Source organism: Rissa tridactyla, chromosome 9, assembly GCF_028500815.1.
Source record: "Rissa tridactyla isolate bRisTri1 chromosome 9, bRisTri1.patW.cur.20221130, whole genome shotgun sequence".
Taxonomy (NCBI): Eukaryota; Metazoa; Chordata; class Aves; order Charadriiformes; family Laridae; genus Rissa; species Rissa tridactyla.
The window spans coordinates 4,685,594-4,708,559 of record NC_071474.1 but is presented as its reverse complement, the minus strand read 5'-3'; the positions used below and the strand labels follow the sequence as shown (position 1 = coordinate 4,708,559).

Here is a 22,966-nt window from a genome sequence, read left to right as displayed (position 1 = left end):
TTCCCAGCAGCCGTGGCCTCCCATGTTTTCCCTGCGGCAAGGGCCTGTTATCGTGGCTCACTCCGCAGCCTGTGAGAAAGCTGAGGCTGGGCTGGCTCGCGTAGGCTTCGCCTGGCCCTGTGAACAGATTACAGCATTCCACTTGTTAGTACGAGCCACAGAGCAGAAATGTTTTACTATTATGTTACTGGGCAATGATAAAGTTGGCAGGCTTTTTATGGTTAGGTCCTCAAAGTGGCAGTTCGTGTTTTAGTGATAAGGAGACAGAGCTTTGGATATCAGACCCAGACTTATTATCTGTAACAGTGAACCGTGGCTTAAATCCTTCCACAATGACAGGAACCCCATCTGGAGTGAAGGTTTCCAGAATCTTAAATGGGAGATACTGAGGCATTTTCCTTCCTCATGAGTCAAAGCAGAGTTAACCCCATTGTTATCAAAAATAAAAATAACCGGTCGTCAAGAGGAAGGATGCATTTTTATATTTAACTAAATCTCTTCCTTTATATTAGAACTTTGAGTATAATTTTCAGACAGATCCGGGAGGATGAATTGGCAGCATTACACTGAAAAGCTTTCACTTGATTGTTTTAGAATATTGAAAGGAGCACTAATGAAACTCCCATGCTGCAATAGTCAGAATTGCTCTAATTTTTTCTGAAAGGAGGTGAACTAGACGGTACGTGTATTTCTTGCAAGATACTTTATAGTATCTAAATACAGCTTCTAATTGTGTTTTGGATGCTGCATACAGGGACGCTGAGCACCATGTAAAGACGTATTTGGATTCTATTTACAGATTTCTGTGGGTTGCGGGGGTTAAGTGTAATCCAGATTATACAGTGTTAACATTTTTCCTACTGATATCAAAGTGTGGAAGACTGGCAGGCTGACTTGTTAGGAAGGGCTGGGAGAGGGATAACAGGCTCCGACCTTGAGAGGCCAAACAGCCGGCCCTTGTATGGCCAAGTCCCTATCCGTGTCCAGCTGATTGGGCAGAGGAGCAGGATTGGTGCTGTGACAGGTGCTGGAGGAACCTACACCTGTTTTCCCCATATGCTGATTTAGTGATTACATTTTTGTGGGAGTTCCAGATACTGTGTGGGATACGCGGAGCAAGCCAAGAAACTTGAGAAGGAATTATAGCTTATGGTGACCTGTGATATTAAAGAATTTTGGACGGCATAATTGAATTTTCAAGTACTGCTTTAAAACTGAAATAGAAATAGGCAGTATTTTGCATATGTATGAATAGTGAGGAAGTCTTTTGTATTTTTTTATTGTACTAAAAATTACTAGATAGCACTTCAAGAAAAAATGCTGATGAATACTATAGTCTAAAACAAAATAGTTGGTGGTTTATTTTTTTTTTTTAATCTGAAATTCAGTGTGTTATGGAAACGTAGCTTCTATAGGAAAACAAACGTAATTTCCTTTTGGTGCTGAGAATGTCAGCTTGCAGATTTCAAATCTTTAGGATTTTTACTGTAAAATTCATAGAATATAGATAACTTCTCACAAAAAGGAAACACACAACCCCCGTCATGCCTGTATAGTCCCACTGCTGCCTTATGTACTGCTAATGTGTACTTCTTAAAAAATTTATATTGCTTTCCTTTTGAAACTTCTTTAAAACATTGAAGACTTTTCCATAGGTAATGTTTTAAATCTTGTTTCGTTATAAATGAGAACTGGTAAAGAATGATTTCTGATTGTGTAATAGGGTGAAAAAGAAAATCAACAAGGAATACAAATATCTTTCAAAATTTGGTCATGAGACCGGTAGTTTCACATCCTTTCTTTCAGTAGCTTATTTGTAATGCCTAGATTGCAGACAAGTTGGTTTGTGGTTTTTTTTTTTTTTTTTTTTTCCAGGAGATGTTGATGTGAGTTCTCCATCAGAAAACAGGAAGTAGCCCAATAAAGCAGTTGCATCAAGCAAGTGTAAAGGAGTCTGAAAAAACTTATATTTAGCAAACTAAGTCATTTTAGAGAGGGATTATGTAATTTCTTTTTATACTTTTTTGCAGTTCTCGTTATCATGCAGGATGACAGAAGTGCAGGAAAATCCTGCCTTTATGAGCTACTGAGGCTGTTACATATATTCATGTACTGCACTTCTTGAATTTGATTGAAAATTTTAGCCGCTGTGTTTCTCAGAGTTTAACTGTATGCTCTTTAAAATGTGAATATTAAAATTGGGATGCTAAAATCAATTTATTAAAGATCCAGTAAACTGGCTGTTAATTACCAGTGATGACATCAACTCCTTTGCCATAGGCTTGAATGTTCCTTGAATGTCAGGTAACTCCATCAGCCAGTATCTAAAAACGGTTTTGTATGGAACAGTGGAGACATGAAAGTTACCTGTGAGGTGGCACCTGGAAGAGTCTGTGCCTCCAAATGAACCTTTTCTCTCTGTGTACAATGCCGCTATTTTGAAAGACTAAGCCTGTCTGTTGAACAGTGAGTTTTGTATGTGAAAGTTCCATGTAGTTTCAGTGGCTCTGAATGATTCAGTAGTATACAGAACTTCTTGGCAAGTTAGTATGATTTGTATGTGAATTTTCCAATTGTATTTCAGACCTTAAGAAAGAAAGGCCTTAATGGTTGTGAGAGCCCTGATGCTGACGATTACTTTGAGCACAGTCCACTATCGGAGGACAGATTCAGCAAACTAAATGAAGATAGTGATTTTATTTTCAAGCGAGGCCCTGTAAGTACTTTTATTTTATCTCTACTTTTTATTTGTTGATCCTTTTTATTAACTTCATTATTTAGGCTCTGAACAAGAAGGAACACAGAGGGTGCGACAGCCCGGACCCTGACACTTCATATGTGCTCACGCCACATACAGAAGAAAAATATAAAAAAATTAATGAAGAGTTTGATAATATGATGCGGAATCATAAAATCGCAGTGAGTACTAAAGTATGGTTTGTGCTTCTATTACGTGCATGAGAATTTTCACGGTGTTTGCTTACTCCTGAAAACCACTGCAAAGACAAGAGGATGTAATAGTTTGAAAAGGGAATATATCTTTTTGGAGGAAAAATGAGAAGCTGATACTTGATCTCGTTAAAATACATTTTATCTTTAAGAAGATTTATCTATAGCTTCTCTCACACGCTCTCAATTTTTCATACCTTGTGAACATGAAGTAACGTTTCTGAATTTCAGGAGCGTAGCTACATTGCCTAATCCTACCTAAAATATTTTTATAAAGACAGATTTTGGAGTGGGATGTAGGATAGTTTATTTACATCTTGTAGCTGTTTATCTGTCTGCTAATCAGGATTTTACAGTCTTTTACAAGCAGGCAAATAGAATTGGATTAATTTTGTCATTAAATCAGTGGAATTTTATTTTGCTGAAGACTAGACAGAGACTTCTGCCGAATCGGAGCCCCAAAAGACTGGTGTCTTACTCTTGTTGAGATGCCAATAGGTACTTCCATGGGCACAGAAAAGATCCTTAATAATTTTGTCCCGAGTGCCTGATCCATTTGCAGCCTTAAGTCACTTAATTGCTTTGGGATAGGAGATCATATCTTTCTATAGTGTGATCAGAGGATTGTTCTTCATTTTAGTGCTACCTAATTAAAAAAGTCTGAACCCCACGTATGTACTGGGCAGATTGTTCACATTCTCCTCAGTATCATATATCCTCTTCAGTTTTGGGGGTCTAAGGCTTTAGTGGAGAAGGACTCTTGGAAGAGAATTAATGGCCTCTAGAACTCAAGAAGTTTGAGGGTAACAGTAGTGTAAATTTTGCATGTTTTTCATGACACTTAATTTCTACCTACAAAAACCAATTAGTGTTGAGTATTACAGGGGAAGTATTTTCTAAGAAAACTAATACAGAGCCCTGCCGCAGCCTTTGAATTTTTTAACATTGCCAATCTTGTAGCAATTAAAGTAAATGGACTGGCTAGGTTAATCGGCACAGACCCTGGGGTAATTGTGTAGTGCGTCCCCAAATGACTTGCTGATTATAGAAATTATTTCATTGTTCAGAGCAATAAGACCATCTCTGGGGAGTTAACAGCAAACTGACGGTCATGACACCCAGCATCACTTCTTTTAGCAAGTTCTTTATGCTTGAATGAAGCCAATATCTTTTGTTCCTGTTTTGTTTTGAAGCTTTTGATATCCAGCGCTTCTGTGTTGAGACATCATCAGGCCTAATTTCTCAGTATGATACAGCTAAACTGCTCACCCTTGATTTTCTGTGGTCTTCATGAACAGCCTGAATTGTCTGTGTGAACATCAGTGTAAATAGAAAAGGCAACATTATTTTTTAGCTCTATGGTTCTGTATTTATAGCTTAAATCGGACCTGTTATGGTTCTATTTCCAGTATTTAAGGGCCTGTATAAGAACATAATTTCTTTTGTTCTAGTGCACTCATTACTGTCAAAGGATAGGAATGAGGCAAAGTGTGAAGAATTCAGTCATAACCAAATGAGTACCATAGATGGGCAGAGGCGCAGCCTTTATTGTAAGGTGTGGGGGAAAGCTGTCACTTATTAGTTCTATATTGAGAAGCCTATAGAAAAAATGTTCCAACTGTTTGCTTCTAGCATTGTTTTAAGCATATTTCAGGTATCTCAAATTTAGTTTGAGTTACTTGACAGCATGCTGTTTAAAATCAACCTTTTTTTGTAAATACTAAATAGTTTCTTGAAGTAGATTCCTGTGAAAACAAATACCAGTAGTGCTTGTCATTAGTTAGATACTGTGAATGATTTGCTGGCATTACGTCACTGTGCTTCATTACTTTTTCCTTCCGTCTGTGCCAAAAATTGATAATTATTCTTAGGAATGCTTCAGTAGGGACAGTGTCATTGGCTCTCACTAGTGAGAGATTTTGTTTCTTGTAGAAAATGTATTATGCTCTTTTTGTTAGTATAGTTACTGTTGTATTTCTAATACTACCAAAAATGTCGTCCAGAAGGATCATTCTAAGTAAATTTTAAGCTGCACATGACAAAAGTGCATCTTTTTAAATATACTTGCTAGGTCATGAATGTTTGTGATCTGCATTTGACCTCTAAATCAAAACTATTATCCCTCTCTTCTGTCAAAAAATGCTACTGAATTTTTACCCTTAAATTGTACCTGTGATGGGTTTGTTTCCAGTAATTATGAGAGTTGTGAAAGAAAATAGTCCCTTTTGTTTCTCATCACTGTCAAAGGATAGGAATGAGACAAAGGCCGAAGAAGTTAGTCATAAGCAAATGAGTACCATAGATGGGCAGGCATCTAAGCTTTTGATTCAAATAGTTGTTGAATAACAAACATATATACTTCAGAAAAATAGTTGCCTTTTAAATAACGCTGTAAAAACGAGGATTTAAAAAAATGACATTTGCAAACCAGAAAGATGGAGTGGTTATTCAAAGCAGGGTTTTGTGGAACACAGCTCAGAATAATGGCAATTGAAATGTTTAAATTCAAATTACTGAACTTAGTGAATTTCTAAAGATCTGTTTACTCTTTTGAGTGTTGAAAAAGAAAGTTTTAGAAATTTGTAGCAATATTTTGGCAAGGTGATTAATAAAAAATGTTATTACTAACTTCTTCTTTTTTGTGTAATAACTGACTGTTTATTTTGTAATGTGCATGTTTATGCTTACATTTTGAAGGTGCAATGGTTTGTTGATTTGTAGCTATGTTTAGCTTGTCATTGCTTTGTAATAATTCAAATTAACTGATAAATTTGTTGTATTTCTGAGCCTGCGAATTCATATGAATATCTTCAACTTTTTGTATTTGAACTTTCAGTATTTTATGAGTAATTCTTTTGGAACTGTATTTATATGATGTATAAGTGTTTAACACCATACTCTACAACAAATGGATGTTTTAAAATTGTATGCTTGATAGTTTAAAAACTAACATAATTAATTTTTTTTTTTACTTGCGTAATTCTTGGCAAACTTTAATGTGTATTTTTACAACGTGCTATTTCTGCAAATGTAGTTAATGCTAATGCTGTTGTCTTGTGTTTGTTCCTTCTCATCTTTCCTCCAGCCTGGCTTGCCTGCTCAGAACTTCTCGATGTCGGTTACAGTTCCAGTGTCCAATCCCAACACTTTAACCTACAGTAACCCAGGGAGTTCCCTCGTATCCCCATCACTGGCAGCCAGTTCATCATTAACGGACACGACCATGCTCTCCCCACCTCAGACCACCCTGCATCGGAACGTATCACCTGGGGCCCCTCAGAGACCACCAAGTACTGGCAATGCAGGTAAGATTTCAGTACTATTGTGTTTTCCTTTGATACCCTCTTTTATTTTTTTTATTAAAAAAACCAAGTTCTTAATGGTATTGGTGCTTTTTTTTTTTTAGTAGCTTAAATTTTGAAGTACAAAGTGATACGATACTGTAATGACAGCAAGTTAGTTTAATGCTCTGGCTTTTTTTATTTAGGCGGAATGCTGGGGACAGCTGACCTCACAGTGCCAAATGGAGCTGGTACCAGTCCAGTTGGTAAGTGTCATATCATGTGTTTGTTGAAAAAATAGTATTGTGGTTTTAGTTCCACAGTTATTCAAAAGTAATTTTTTTATTTTGACTCTTTTGAGAAAGTGTCTGTGGAAGAACAAAGCTCATAATTTTCTTAGTTACCTTTTAATTGTAAGGTCTTGTAAAATTCTTATCAGGCACTTAACTTTTTACTGCCATGCCCTTTCCATTTCAGTAATATTTTCATTTTTTATTTTAGTGGTTTTCAGTACTAGCACACTCTTCCTTCTGTGTTTCTCTACAGGTGTAATTGCAGCATTCTAAAGAGATCTTATGTTTGCCAAATTTCTTACTTTGTATCATATCCACTGCGCTTACTAAACTATTACAGTAAAGACAACTCAGCTGTGTTCTCAACTTTAGTATTCCCAAGACCTGGATGTTTGATACAGGTTGTGGTGCCAATGAAAATGAAGAAAATACAGACTGTATTGTTTGTATCGCCATGTGTATCTTGCTAATTATTTTCTAGCAGTTACACAAAGAAAACAATAAATTTTGGAAGCCGATAGCTAGGTTCTGTCTTAATTTTGGAAGATGATCAGAATTTCTTTCAAAAACAAATTAGTGATCTTGCCAAAAATAAAATCCACAGTATTTTTTTTTTATCTTCGGTGAAAAGATATAATAGCACTTTTTCATTTAAATAATGTTTGTCTCCCCTAAACAAAATCTGGTACTCTGATAGAGGGCAGGCAACCTTTGAAATCTATCACGCCACAGAAAGACAAAATAAATGACAGTTCACCCGCTTCCTTCATGTTCCTTCCATTCCTTAAGATGTCTTGGTAATTGAAGGTCGATTCTGGAAATTTGCATAACTCTCCTCGGTGTGCGTTCATAGCAAGGAATTAGAGAAGCAACTGTTGACCTTTCAGTATTTGCCCACTGGCTACTTAGTGCGGCAACTGGCGAGAAGTTCTTTGAAGACAAAGTCAGGCTATTCAATTTATGAATAAAAAAATGCTGCAACTACAAGGCTGAAAGCACAGGATTGACTTTCCACTCTTCATCCATTCTTTGGCTATGTGCAGCAAAGATATGAAATATTAAAAGTGTGGTTTCCATTGGGTAAGCAAGATTTTAAATGGAAGAAACTTCCACAGTTGAAAAAAGATTACTATTTTTAGAAACTGTGGCGGTCAGGTGTTATTTCCATAGTGTTTCTCAAGTCAGACTAAGTAAGTTTATCAAGCCATTTCAGGCCTCTTTACCAAAATCAGGCTTTAATAACAGCAGCCTCAGATCTAACTCCTTCTTTCAATAAGCAAATAAAACAGTTGTTTACAGTGCTTGCTACAGAATATTAAACTGCAGAAATACCCAGTTACAGCAGCTTGGTGAACATATTTAATGCAGTAAAATGTTCCCTTCTTGCATTTATTAATAGTTTATGTGGAAAGTCAAAATGCATCGCTTATCTCTTACTTTCCAGAACATCACACCCAAAATGTTATATATATATATATATATATACCCACTCATTTCCAGAAAGACTTTTCATACAAGTAAGAGTTGTGGCTGTACAGGAACAGTGGAACATCTATAAGAAGTACCTCTAGCGAAACTCAGACACCTGGTTAACACCAGAATGCGAAGCCGCAGAGTACCCTAAGTTGTCAGAGCTCCACTTCCTACTAGGATACGGCATGGCTTCTTCTAAACACTGTCAGGTGTGCAGTAACCTTCTCAATTGCAACTAAAATCAAGAAACGATATATAACCAGATTAAGTAAATCTGCTAACTTGTCAATTTGAGCTTGGCAGCTGCCATTGAAGTGTGTATATCAAGTTAATTATGTCTGCAGACAACAATGGTTTTAGTTTCTTGCTGCATTTATTGTCAAATTCACTTTAAAACCCCATACTGTCTTATTTTAGCTTTCAGTCTTTTCTTTTAAACTTCTCAGGATTGGGAAGAATTCTCCTGTGGATATAGTTGTGGCAAGTCATGTGTCAATTTTGCAGCTCTCAATTTATAGGAGAGATGTCAAAGATAAAGATGGAGTACTGGCATACACGTATTCTCAGGTATTCTTATAGACAAAGGAAAAAAAACAAGTCTTACTCGATATTACGAAGTTTTGAGCATTTGAGACTTTGTTCTCATTTCATCGAAAGATACTTATACACCTTCACCTCTGAGTAAAAAGCAAGTAAAGGTTATCTTGCATAGTTGGGACCCAGTTCAAAGAAAGGTGTTGCAGAAAATGGTTCACATTTAGTTCACATGAGTCTCTTTCTCAAGTCCTGTGTAACTTGATTGGAATAGATATGATTTGCTTTAGCAGTCAATCTGCCAATTTAACAGTTTTGCTGTGGAAAATAACTTTGAGTAAAAATATCTGTGTGTTGTAGCAAAGATTGGTAGGTGGTTTTTTTTTATGTCTAGAACAGAAAATTTTTTGATCATTTTATAATAATTAGAGCTTATTTCACATGCAGCTGCCATAACCCTAAAAAAGTATTTTTAATATTTTTAAAATTTTACCTACCGCATAAAAAACACTTGCTGAAAATTTTTACTTGGCAAGTATATCAGTTTTGAGAGGGGAAAAATGTCCAGCATTATAACAGCGTTTGCTTTTGAGCTATCTTCCTGTTAATTAGATCAAATATTTTGGAGCTAAAATTTTCATGATCCTATTGCCCACGGTTAGTGTTAAACCCTGTTCAGTTTGTGCTCAGCTTCTAATATGCTTCAAGAATCTCGTATCACTAGGATGTGTACAACTTGCTGTTTGTTGTCAACATCATCATGGCTTGAACACATGCTGCACGTCTGTGTTACTGCCTTCAAAAGGCTGTGGATTCTAATTAGGCAAAGTATAGCCTCACTGGCTCTGAGTACCCAAATATGGGAGAGAGTTTCTTTGAAATGGAACTGAAAGGACTTGATGGATAGATCACCTTCAATTTTGTCATGAGGTCTGCTTCGCTGTGTTCCAGTAGATTCGGTATTATACCTTAAATCATCCAGAGGTTGCCAGTGAAGCACACTTCTGGTGAAGTTGTCCCATCCTTGCAGAATCTGAGAATCGGAAGGGCTCAAAAGAAGTGCCACAGTTACCCAATCTCTACTTTTATTTTCTGTAACTTTCGTGTATGATGTTGAGCTAGAATTGTGCAAGGGACCCGAGCTGCCTTCATTGACAAGGTTGCATGAAAACCATAAACCCTGAGACCTTTGGATTAAGATGAGCTCCCTAAATCCTTCCCAGACCTAGTTAATTTTGAAGGAGCTGTTGGAAGCGGAAGGTCTTTATGATCTTTCAAGGACAGAATATTATTTGTTTATACATTTCTTTGTCAGTGAAGTAGCCCTTTTGGTCAGTAATGCAGTTTATGGACCCAGTTATTCTTCTGGGAAATTATCTTCCCTCTTACAATTTTATCATCAGGAAAATGGATAAGAAAGATCAAGTCTTCTTGAGTACTGAATTTCTCCTTTTTGTTCCAGAGCTGCGTCTTCTCTAATGTCCTTGCTAATCTTCAGATTCAGGGAATGTGAAGTAACTTTAAGAATACTGAATTTCTTTGGAATAGAGCCAAAGGATATACCTGCTTGAAAAACTGTGTCTTGTGAGCTGTTGGATCCCTAACAGGAGCCAGTCTAGATCATGTGTGATCTTTTGTCCTGGCCTCAGGAAGGATTGTGCAGAGGCGTGACTGACAGCTTGGCGTGCACCTGTAAACTGCTTCTATAGTGCCAGAAAGGGGTCAAGGCAGAACTGTGAAAGGCCACACCTGTAAATGGCTCCCTTTGTCTTGAGGGTTTGGGTGATTGGGAGAGCTTTTTCTACATGTCTGATGATAAAGGATTTTTCAGCTTGCTCTTTCACAAGTCTGAATCAAGTGGCTAACATGCTGCAGTTCTTAAGAGTACACCAGAAAGCTTCAATTACAAAACAGCTTTCTGTGCATACCTTTCTATTCATGTTGTTTTGTTTATTAAATGAGAGACACTCCAATGAGAGGTATCCAAGTAACTCTGGAAGAACATAGCTCTTGCAGGAATTTTGCTTGAAACTGGATCGATGCTATCAGCCTCTTCCTTAAGAAAACAGACTTTCTTCTCCCTCCACCCCCACTCCCCAGTCTCTATGATCTGCAGCAGAGAAAAAGCTTGGCGCTGTTGTTGCAGATGGCCACTTTAGTAAAGCAGCTGTAAACCTTGAGCATATTGCTACTTACGGTTATGCATTTCTGGGGGTATTTCTGATCTGCTATACTCTCTCTTCAGTGTGACAGATAGTATATGTCACAGGTTGTCTTTCACTAGGCAGAGCTCCTCACTTCCTAGCTTGTATTGAAAGGAGTTTGACTTAACGTGTGTTCAACTGATGCTAAATGCAGCGGACAAAGGTCCTTGCTCTGTAGCATTGTTAGTCCTGGCATAATGTTTTGCCTTGCACTGATCTTTAAGATTATGCAGGTAAATACAACAGTCAGTGTTTCACCCTTCTTTCAAGGAAGAAGTTGAAGGATCCCCGACGAACACTGAGAACAGCCTCTTTAGTCTTAACAGCTTCCGAGCTCTCTGCGAGGAAAAGGGGTACGGAGAGTGAACTGCAGAGCAGCTGGTTCACAGGGCTGCAAGCTGAACCCATTTCCTTTGCTAGACGGTGTCAGCACATAACAAAGTTTGATCCATCCATCACCCTCTGATTAGATCAGCTCACAAGAAATGAGCTGAAATCAGCATGAAAAATATGCGGGTAGAAGAAAGCATTTGAGGTGTTCTTTTTAACTGTAGCCAGATCTCCTTGGAAACCACCCATCCGCATGCGGTCTGTTCAGCCCCTGAAGTACCCTTAGATTTTAGTTGAAATTTGTACATTGTTATGTGTGTTCATTATCTTATCATAATTTGTTATTTCCTAAGAGATACAAGACAATTCAGGTTAGAATTTGCCACACACATAACAAATTATTACTCTCCCAGCTGGGTTAAAAGTATTGCGCTATATCTGTTTGTGTGAAGTCTCAACATTTCTATGTCACCTTGCCCAGGCTACCACAGCACGCATCCTTAGATGTTCTAAACATATGATTCTGTTCTGTCCTTGGTTCTTTACCATTCTTTATGTTGGATTTGTTTAGATACATAGAAGTCAACAAGTTCAGAAAGTAGAACTCTGATTTCATTAACTGTGAACTGTTTAGTTGACAAAAGGACCTAAAAGGCATCCAATTGCCACTGCTAATGTTTCACACAAAGTTGAATAACATTTAGATACAAAAGCAGTATGCCTTTGTTTTAGGTTTGCTGCTGCGTTCTGAATAATAATCCTTGTCTTGAAGAAGGCTCATTTAAAATCTAAATATCCTTGACAATTGTCTCCTTTTATGTAGCTTTAGGCAAAAAAATAATTTCCAGCAACCTGGGAAATGGGGGGGATTTTAGTTTTGTAACATGAGTGAGCATTCCCTTGACATTTAGTCATTTGTATTTCTTTTTGCTGTGCTTTAATATCTAAAGTACCTCCTTAGAAGTATAAATCTTAAGTCGGACATGTTTCAAAATCTTAAATTGCTGTCAAAGGAATACTTTAATTCTAGTCATAGTATTACCTGAAGTATTGATTGGTAAGGATCAGTGGAAATACATTTACTTCATCTTCCTTGAGATGTTATAGTAAAATCTTTGCAAAGCTAGCAGAGGACTTCAGTTTTTTGAAATGATGGTAGAATCGTCAGTGATTTCTGTGCAAAACTGAAAATGGCATGAACTGCAAATGCTGCTGTTTTGGTTTGGTTTGTCTTTCCTGATTTCCACTTGAAGCTGTCATACTAAAAAAAAAAAAATTGAGTATCTAAAGCGCATAGAAATGCTATTGTATTAACTTGCAGTACATTTGTTCCCCCTCCCTGCCCTAGGTCCTACGTGTAAATGTTTTTCTTAAATAGATTTTATCCAGTCTTCTACATATGCAGTGAATCAATGGCTTATTGCAAACACAATTTTCTCTTTACTTCTACTTGTGTGACATTTGTTGGGCTGTATGATGTCACTTGAGACATAGATATTTATCTACTACTGTTGTTATTTTTGCTTAATCTTACATTGCTTAGCTGCTTGTCTACAGTTATCTTCCAAAACTCTGTATAACCGTTCAGTTTCTCCAAAGGTGAACCACAAAAAAAGATTAATGGCATCAATGACTATAATTTATTCCTTGAGTAGTAATAAGTACATGGAGTACTTTCCAGCCACGTGTGTTCATTGTTTCAGCTGATGTGATTTATATAGTGAAATATGAGTCTGGCTCATGTAATTGCATGCTACGTCTTGGGCTGCAGGACAATAGATGAGATTAAGCTGTATTACTTTTCTGAAGGCAGAATATACAATTGTTAAAATGGGTGGGTTTTAACATTTAGCTTCAGAAAAGAAGTTATTTCAAAATTAAACATTTTCTGACTAAACAAGAAGTAGACTAATGCACATTGGCAATGTTTGTTATCATAAAATCTAATTAAACTGTGATTCATATAATTAAGAGCTTATCATCTTTGCATTGGTGTCTGTTTTCCAAATAAGTGTTTCAAAAATGCTTTCATAGTCTGTTTTAAAGATTGAGTCTAATAAAACTCTCTTCCTTTGAAAGTAAAAGCAGTAGTCTTATTTTGCAGTTATGTGCCATTTTATATTCTGTTTCCATTTTTCAGTTTGATAGTGTTTTTAAACATACAGTAATTGTCTTTGGGAGAGATCTATAGTGGGTGGGGTAGATACAATTTCAGTATTATACAAAATAGTAAGTAGAATTTATGGGGTTATTGAAGCTTCAGTTTGGCAAACTGCCGTATAGTTGCATCATCCTGTAATCATTATCTTTTTCTGGCTCCTGACCTTACTCTAAGAAATACCATGCTCTTAGTTATCCTTTCGCTCTTAACTTGTAATTTGATTTTCTTATTAGATTATTAACAGGAAAAAAGGCTTTAAATTTCATATTAACAATGAATATTCTACAGTCTTACTGCAGCCCCAGCATGTGATTCATCAAATAACCAATAGAGATACTTCAGTGTTTGCTAAATGTTCAATGCTTGCTATTTATAACAAAGGGCTGCCATTGGATTAATACCCATAGTATTGCACACTTATGACATTTTTTTGTTTCTCCCATTCTTAATATATTTTTCTAAACATTCATTTTAAGAAATGCTCAGCCTTTTGTCAGAACAAATGCTCTGACTCTGCCCTGCCGCTGAACGATACTGCGCAGAGAAGCAATGGCAAGGACTTTGTTGTTTTTGACAGCACCACTAAAAGCATGAAATGTTTCTGCAGGGTTGGCAGAGCCTTGTAATAAGGGCTGCAGGAAATGACTGTATTGGGTGTGGAAGAAAGACACTGTCCAGATTTAACACACGAGCTACCGAAATACTTGAAAACAGAGGACAGGAAATGGTATCATAGGATAGACTAAAATGCTATACAGAACTTCATTGTTTATACAAAGTGTTATTGTTCTGAAGTTTAAATTCAACTCAGAACACGGCAGCTTTGGCGTATAAAAGGTAACACTGACAGCCTAGTGAGTAATAAAATGCTATGTATTACTAGATTAAAGCCCAGACTTTACTATTTCATAACAGTAAGTTCTTTAAATGTTCTGGCATTTTTGATGGAAATGGAAGATACTGTAACAATTTTTTAGATATGATTTGGTGAAAATTATGCTATTTTCTAATTATTTTTCCTCCCTCGTATCTGTTTCCAAGTCTACTTAGTTTTTACTCTGTGTCCATTGTGCGAGATTTGTCTTGTGATCTGATGCTATCTAGGCTGTCTGTAACTAATGTTTAAACTCATTTATAATGGATAGATATTGATACATAACTGTACTTAACAAAACTATGATTCTGTGAAAACTGTCTCAGTTTCAGGAACCCTAGGGGTAGAACAGAATTTAATTTCTCTTTGTTGTTTGGTTTTTCTGTGTGACCTAGCTGTAGCTAGTTTTCTCCTAGCAGTTAAGAGTATATTTAGCTCTAGTATGTATTCTCAGCTCCAGCTAAACTTTCCAACCACTTTAACTACATTTTATTCCTAACCGAGAAGCATCCCCATAAATTCTGCTGTTTTCTGCAGAGGAATGTAGAAGACTTACTCGTGAAATGTGGTTTTGCTGTGGTTTTTAATACAGAAGGAAGAATGCTGATATACAGAGCTTTTTCTTCTTTCTGCTGTGTTCCTTCTTTCCCCCATAACTTCTGAGTTAAATGGTAGAATTCTCAGAAAAGGTATTCCCATACCTCCCATACAAATGCTTCAGGAAAATACTAAATGAGAATAACTCCTCCTTGCTCTGTTAGTCTTGAAAACCTCAAGGGACGTATCAGATCATCCATGTACGGTCAGGCTTTTGGCACAGTAGAAAGTCTGCAAAGAAAGTAAATCTGGCTTTAAGGTTGTGAATTTACTGCTCATCCATATGTGAACGAGAATCCTGTGGTTGCAAATTCCAGATTAATAAGATCTACCTACTTACATTTTTTTTCTTTAAAAATATTTAGCAATAACTTCATTTCCAAAAGACTTTTATAAAACTCAGTAGAATATCTTCAGATCAGCGCAAGAGCTTTGTTGTAATTCTTACGTTAATCTTTGCTTCTTCCATTTCTAAATGGATAAAATGATACGTAGGGTTCCATTTATGGTGGACAGGGAAGAGGGGAGGACTGCATTTGGCAATTCCCCCACTGTGTAACTAGGGTCAGTAGTAATGGAGGCGGCTTCCTCATTAGCATCCTGCTGAATTCACGCCCAGGGTCTCAACATAAATACTAACGAAGTATCTGATCAGTACCAGTCACCTTCGTGACGAGTTGTGCTGTTACTGATAACGCCTTATTGTTCTTCATTCTTGCTAAGCTTTTAAAGGCATTAAAATTTTTGCTAAAGAAGGTAGAATCTGACACTGACAACTTTCTTATTTTAATTGCTTTTAGATTAATATGTACTTAATGTAATAAAATTGGATTGGGCATAGGGGCCTATTCAAATTAGTATAATAATACAAAATTCGTGCCAGTATGGCGCTACAGGCTATTAGAAGAGGAGACAGTGAACTTTGTGTAATAGACCTTTCCCTGAATTGTGACTATAAAGGCTGCTTTCAGAGCTGCGGTGTTAGTATAAACATAATCTTACTGTGAATTGTATTTATTCATACACACACATACACAAGTTCTGTAGTGTGAACTATAGGGTTCCCTGTTATGAAATTCCCCTTGCTTAATAACTTTTTTTTTTCATTTGCAGCTGAATAAGGTGTGTGTATTTTGGGAATTGTTGCTATAAATATGATAAAATTATTGGAATGTGTCTTTAATTTTTTTTTTCTGTGAAATGTATTTTTAGTTAATGTGATTGGTGCTTTTGTCAGTAGAAGGCAGGACCTGTAGGCTTTGGCTTGTCTAATTCTACTTAGAATGAGTATCAGGAGTAAGGTAGAGAAAAGACCTGTGTAAAATAAATCGATGGGAATAAACAGTGTATATATCTGTGTCCAGAGCTTGGAATGAATTTCAAGGGAAAGGATTTGTTCCCCTCATTGTTGCTAAATATAATAATCAGTATGTATTTTTGAGACCAAAATTAATTTTATTTGAGAGTAGGTACTGGTGTCCTGCAGATCTTGAAGATATTTGAAGAATGTGTTTTAGAAATAGCAACTTTATTCTCACGGGCAACAGTTATGTATAGTTGATGTTCTATGGGGGTGGGGATGAAGTGGGGCTGTGCAAAAGCACATACTTTTTTGCAAGCGCAGCCTGGAAGAACTTCAAAGGGCAAAATAAAAAAGCACAACAGATGTTATTGGAAATAGTTCTTTGACAAATGCTCTTCTCAGCGTTTAAGCTGCCACAGTGTGCCCTTGAGGTGATATTACCTTTACATATTGATCTTCTGATGAAAGTGGTTTTTGTTTGTTCGATTATTCAATACTACACCTCTTATGAGAAGCTTGTTATTAGAAGTTGTACAAAAGAAATATTTCATAATTTGTACACGTGCACCAAACTTTTGTATTGCTACTTCTCTTCAGTCTTACAGTACATTTTGTTTTTCCTCTTTCAGGAAACGGCTTTGTGAATTCTCGAGCTTCACCAAGTCTACTCGGAACTACTGGTGGTGGGAATGGCTTGGGCAAAGTTATGCCTACAAAGTCTCCACCTCCACCTGGAGGTGGTAATCTTGGAATGAACAATCGCAAGCCTGACCTCCGTGTTGTCATCCCACCCTCCAGCAAGGGTATGATGCCACCATTGGTAAGTTAAGACATTTGTTTTATGACTGACTTTGTAAAAGTGAAGTGTTCTGTCCCCATGCACGTAGAGAAATCTCATCTGCTTACCATAGGTGACAGTAATAGAAAGGTGTTTGTATTCTGAAATTTCACTAATGAAGATCTAAGTTATAAGTTGTTATGTTGGGAGTAGTTAAATTTGTAGGGAATCTTTTTTTAAAAGTAAAATAGCAAGTCTGACCTAAATGCTGTTAGAGTGTAATCCTAGAGACACAGATTGGGATTTTATTTTGATTCGACATCTCACTGACTTGGTACCAAGAACTTTGTTGGTTTGGAGGATGTGGGCTTGAAAAAGGTTTATGCATTATTCTGTGGAGGAATGGCTGATCTTATTGGTGATGTGAATTGTATTAACATGCCCTAAAGCACACTTGGTACCTATTTTTCCTGGCTTGTAATGGTTGTGGGATGTAAAACGTAGTGGTGATGATGGTCTGAGAGAAACACTTGTTTGATGTGGTGTGCTGGAATGCAGTCTTGTGTGTCCTGTGGTGGACGTCATGCCTTCAATGAAGGCATAAAAGAGTCATGAGGATCAGGCTCAGTCCCTATTTGTGTATTTTTCAATACTACTGTGCAGTTTGGCATGTTGGTAGTAATGTTTGTTCAGCCTAGATTTGGAATAGCACACAAGTTTCGTGTCAGGCATGAGGCAACGACAGCATTGGGACCAGAACAGGTCTTTCAGGAAGAGTTACTCTATTTTTCCTTTAATTTGGTTGGCCAGATCCTTTGGTCTTAGTCTTTCACTGTCATGTAGAAATTTTAAATGTCTATGTGTATGTTTTCTGTGTATGGAAGAATGAACCACAACCAAGAGTAGCAGGATATAAACAATACAAGTACTCTCTGTATAATTCTTATTTGTTTTTAAGCTACCACAAGTACTTACATTTGTTAACTGGTATTCATGATGAATAATACAAAATTAATCCAAGTAACGAAAGCTATAATTATCCTCAGAGTAAATGATTCTTGAAGTTTTAGGTTTTTTTCTAGGAATACTGAAGTGTAGAAGACAGGAAACAGACTGGCTGATTATTAAAGTGAAAATTACACCTTTAAATTAATGTGAAATAAGATATAAGAAGAGGATCTTGTTAATGCAGTTGTTCCCATGTTAGTGGTCTACAGTGTCTATTTACTGTTGTGTTGTTAAGAACAACATAATACTCAATTTAGGTTTTATCTGTCTCTGAGGAAATTGGAAAGAGATTTCAGAGTAGAGGTGCTGGGATCGTATGATGGTTGTATGTGGAAAATATTTTGTTACTGAGCTGGATGTTTATTGGATCAGTCCAGCCAGAAACTGCTGTGCTCCTTATCTACATGTGTCGTCAGTGTGTAGCTGTGTCCTTGTTTTAGCTAAGCTCTTTCTGCAGGAGTTTTGCCAAAGTGTCTGTTCTTTCAGTATGGTATCTTTTTAACTGACCCGAATTACGTAAAATATTATGCTTCCTAGTAGTATTATTTACAGAATCGGGTGGAAAATTCACATTACTAATTAAAATATATAAAAATCCTGAAGCAGAAATGTGACTTTTTCTTTCATTTTTGAAAGCAATGCTATTTTTAGTAACTGTGTTATCCCTCTTGTTTGCTGAGTACAGTCGGAGGAGGATGAATTGGAGTTGGTGAGTTGGGCTGCTGTTTGATGAGAGAGAGCAAGATGCTGAAAATGTCTTTGACTACAGTTTTTTAACTGTAGTTTTGTTACATATTTTAAATAATTCCAGTGTTCCCTTGGTAGCAGACAAAAATACATTTGTTTTATCAAACTCAAAACCCAACCAAGTTGAAAACACATCCAAAGTCTAGTGCTTTCCATTTGTAAACTTCTGGGTTTTTTTCCTGAAAATATTTCTGTTTTTCTTGGAGGGAACAGTGGAAAAGAGCCTTACAGAGTAACTGTCCATGTGTATATGATATTTACTGTCTTTTATGTAAAATACAAATAACCACCTATCATCCCCTAAACTATTGGCATATTTTTAGAAGGTGGCTTCACGCACGAAGTTCTTCAGATTGTAACACAAGCCCCGTATTACTTCTCTTATTTTCAAGGAGATTACATCATTGCTGGTGAGGTCACCTTTTTGGAGTTTAGAATTATTTCATCCTGCGTGAGATTATCAAACCACAGGGGTGTTCCCTGTTTACCAAAAGGAATAGAGAATTGCAGATGAATAATTCTACCTTTTTCCAGTGGAAAGATATTCTGCTTTTGAAAGGAAGCTCTTGGGATTTGTGCGTTTTCTATTTTTTTCGTTCCAAAAGGTTTTAACATTTGGCATTCTGTCTGGAAAATAACGTAAGGCTAAAATAATTCGTAACTTATTTTTAGAGCAATTTGCAAATTGTTTAGCTGCTGTAGCGCAAACCGTGCAGAAGGTGCTGCATCAGAGTGTGGTTGTAAAGATCCCCACAGAAGTCTGCCTGTTACATACCTTGATTTGGTTTGGAACATGGACCTGTTGCTAATATGAGGCTCTAATTGCATGAAAGCATGGAAAATGTAGTGATTTAGATATATTTCTTGATGAATGCATGCTGTTGGTTGATTTTTACCTTAAACGTGAGCAACAGATTAACAAAAGTAAGGGGAAATGATTTTTGAAAGTCAATATTTAAATTTTTAAGGTTATTGGAATGACTTGCAGTTATAAATGGCTGTCATGCATGTTCCTCCCACCCTTATAGAGGAGTGTCTGGTTTCCAGTGCAAGAAATAGAGCTTTAATTCAATGTAAAAACACTTCATCAAAATAGCATCGCAACTGGAATTATGCAAAAGCGCTTGAGTTAAGGTATTTCCTACCTGCTCCCAATCGCTGTGTGCTTGGCGGTGTGACACGGTGGGACGGGGGGGCGCGGGTGGATTCCCAGATGCTGTGTGGAGCGTGGGCCCTCTAGTGGCGTCCAGAACCGGGCTCCTCCGTTCGGAGGAGAAAGCTCACACAAAGAAAACGGAGTTAGTGGCTTCCTCAAACGCGGTAAAGAAATAGGAAGCACACCTGCAATGTTACGTCTCTTTTTATGCACATTTCGGATGCTAAGTCCCGTGCTAGAAAGCAGTTCCAAATCACGTCTGTGAACATGCGTTCTGTGTGGTCGGAACTAAGCACTGAATATGAGAACCAGGAATGGTAGCATAGCATGAAATAAAGGTACTGAATTCTTCCTGTTACTGCTATAATTTTCACCAGTTTAAAAAATAATAATAGAAAAAAAAAAAAGATCCTGAAAGTTGTCATGAATCTTTGGCTGAATCTGCGAGTACAACAAATATCAGACACACCTAAATATTTCTTAGTGTCTTTGTATGGCCAAGTGTTCAGGAATTACATTCAGAAATAAATTACCTCAGAAAACCACCTTTATTAGCCACTCAAGGAAAACCAACAACAACAACAAAAAAATCCCATGGGGAAATCCTTTGGTCTGGATTGTTTCCCAGTATACTCCTTTAACTTTTCCATTATACAGTAATCCCAACTTCATAGGCTCCCATCCAAGATAGCTTTGGAAAAAGGTCAGTTCCTGACAGATAGAAAAATCTGCTCTAATAACATATCTTCATGCCAGATAAAGTTGGTCTAGTGGAGATTTTCAGAAGTGCGTAAGTGATTTAAAGGGATAAATTACACAGAAAATTGGTGGGACTTTCCCTGGGAGCTCTGCAGCAGAGTGGGTGCATCTGCTGAACAAACGCCAGAGAACCTCCAAATTCTTGTAAGGCTCAAAGATGAGCGTTCAACAGCAGCCGGATGAAACAGAGATCAGAAACTGGTAAAACAGAGATCAGAAACTGGTAGCCAGTGGAAGACTGTAGCTAATTTTAACGTGGTAGCTGTGGTACATTTTTTTTTCTTTAAATGGGAAAGACAGAGGTCAAGGATTGACAGCCCTCAACTCATCGTCACAAGTTTAAGCTTAAAATTGAATAGAGCCATGTTTCTGTACCTGCTCATTCTGTTATTATCAAGAGAATAATCCGTTTTTAATATTGCTCAGTCTCTTGAGTGCTGCAGGTATTGAAATACTTGTATACCTTTCGGAAATTAGGAAAAAGCTAGTAGTAGCTTCAATCTTTTAAAGGCTAGGAAATGGAACTACCAAATAGATGGAAAGTTACTACTTTTGTAGCAAATATTTTTCCAGAGATAGAGAGCACCTTGCTTTAAAAATACATTTTCGGCAATTTGAAATCTAGCTCCCTTAATTGGGAATGCTTCTGTAAGAATGTAGAAGTACAGAATGTGGAGACTTCTGCTACTTCTAGTATTTCAAACACTTCTGTAGGTAAAGCTAAGTATCTGTTATTTAAAAATAAAAAAATGTAGCATTTCCTGTTCTTGGCAGTATCTGGCATGGCTAAATGGTGTTGAACTTCACAGAGGCAACTTTAAATCTTTCTTCAAAATATGAAGAGTAGCGCATTCTGTGACAGAGCAGCTCTGCTGCCTAGTGGCACTCACCACAGCAGTTAATACAAAGTCTTCTAACAGCAAATTTGGTTGAAGAGCTTAATTTGAGTGATGTGTGTGCTACAGAAGTGCATTCTGTTATTAAAAAGCCACATCGTGCCTACAGTTAGAACAGATAATCTGATACAATCTAGTTTAGCTGTTTTTCCTGTTAGAAAGCACAGTTGCTCTATGTGAACTTAAATGTCATTTGCTTTGAAATGTATCTGCATTGTAACAAGTACTCTCTCAGTTTCTCAGGAACCATGGGAACAGCCAAGATTTAGTTATCGCTGAGGTCTTATCAACACAAATGTAGAAGATCTCTGTGTTCCTTTCAGGACAGGTGTAGTCAGCACACTGTCAAAACTGGCAGCTACAATTTTGAAAATTGGATAAACAACTGGGAAGTGGGAGACTTCTCTGGTAGAACTGCATCTCACCATCTGCACTAAAACCCCTTCAAAAAATAAGACTACAAACTCTGAAATCACTTAAGAACTTCTGAGAATTGTTGTGTATATCCCTAAGAAATTGCATTTATTTTTATGTCCTACAACTCTAACACTGTTGAAATCTGCATGCATGGGAAGCCGACCAGTGAATCTTAATTTATTTTTCATTCCAGTTTGCGAAGATCATTTTGGTTGTCTTGAAACATTTTGGCTTGTTTAGAAAATCTATCTATCCTAACAAAAATGATATATTCCTAACTAAAAAATAAAGCAAAGAAACACATTTTAATTGAATGCTGTTATATTAGCGCTTGATTTTCCATTGTTCTAACTGATATCACAAGACGTGTTGTTATTTTTAATCGTTTATAGAATACCCAAAGGATAAGTAGTTCTCAGTCTACACAGCCTCTTGCTACCCCTGTGGTGTCTGTGACAACTCCAAGTTTGCCTCCGCAGGGATTGGTGTATTCGGCCATGCCTACTGCCTACAACACTGGTAAGCGTTGTTTTTAATACGTGGCTTGATTTGTCAGATGTACAAGGCCTTTGTGATTCATAAGCCCAGAAAATTGGCATTTCTGTGACACTTCACTTTATTTTCCTGTACAGTTCAAATGAAGGCTCTTATTCATCAAAAATGAGCCTTTAGCTTGTAAAATGTGCAAATGTTGAGACTTAAATCAGGAAGGAGCTTTCAGTCAGTCAGGTCGTGCACAGCTGAATACAGAGAGACACAGTAAAATGCATCGCTCATAGCAGTAGTAGTCAAGTATCCATCTGAGAACTGAAACAGCTCACTTCTAAGCAATAGTTGATAGCCCAGCGCATGCTGTCCTTTTTGTTCCGCTCTGCTCAGTTCCAACAGCAGGAGGGAATCGGGATTCTACAGGGGACTTCAATGCATGAGAAAGCCCAGATGTACAAAACCCAGACAGGGCCTTCTCCTCTTCAGCGGTTTTATCGAGAGTGAGGTGGGATTCACGGGGAGACATTGTCAGCATTTCGCTGTTGTGACTCTTTTATTATCTGAAGGACCTTAAAACTACCTTTTATCCAAGATGGGTACGATGCGAGGGATCTGGTAATAGAAGTGATTATCAGTTTGCCAGTTTGGAAACTAGTTCATGATGTGGTGCCTCCCACTTTGTCTCCGTACCAATAGAGTTAATTTTGACTTCAATCT

At 37.1% G+C, this 22,966-nt stretch overlaps 1 protein-coding gene across 9 annotated transcripts in view; it reads left to right on the top strand.

Moving 5' to 3' along the window:
- Nucleotides 1-22,966, top strand: part of MEF2A (myocyte enhancer factor 2A) — a 93,558-nt gene that overhangs the window by 61,848 nt on the left and 8,744 nt on the right. For 2 of the 9 annotated variants that reach the window (XM_054213649.1, XM_054213650.1), the window contains exons 4-9: nucleotides 2,782-2,931; nucleotides 6,035-6,254; nucleotides 6,437-6,496; nucleotides 16,629-16,819; nucleotides 18,471-18,494; nucleotides 22,153-22,279. In XM_054213649.1, the coding sequence (XP_054069624.1) occupies nucleotides 2,782-2,931; nucleotides 6,035-6,254; nucleotides 6,437-6,496; nucleotides 16,629-16,819; nucleotides 18,471-18,494; nucleotides 22,153-22,279 (772 nt within the window). Of the gene's footprint in view, nucleotides 1-2,584; nucleotides 2,717-2,781; nucleotides 2,932-6,034; nucleotides 6,255-6,436; nucleotides 6,497-16,628; nucleotides 16,820-18,470; nucleotides 18,495-22,152; nucleotides 22,280-22,966 lie in introns of all 9 variants that reach the window. The other 7 variants (XM_054213656.1, XM_054213652.1, XM_054213651.1 and 4 more) reach the window with 7 other exon arrangements.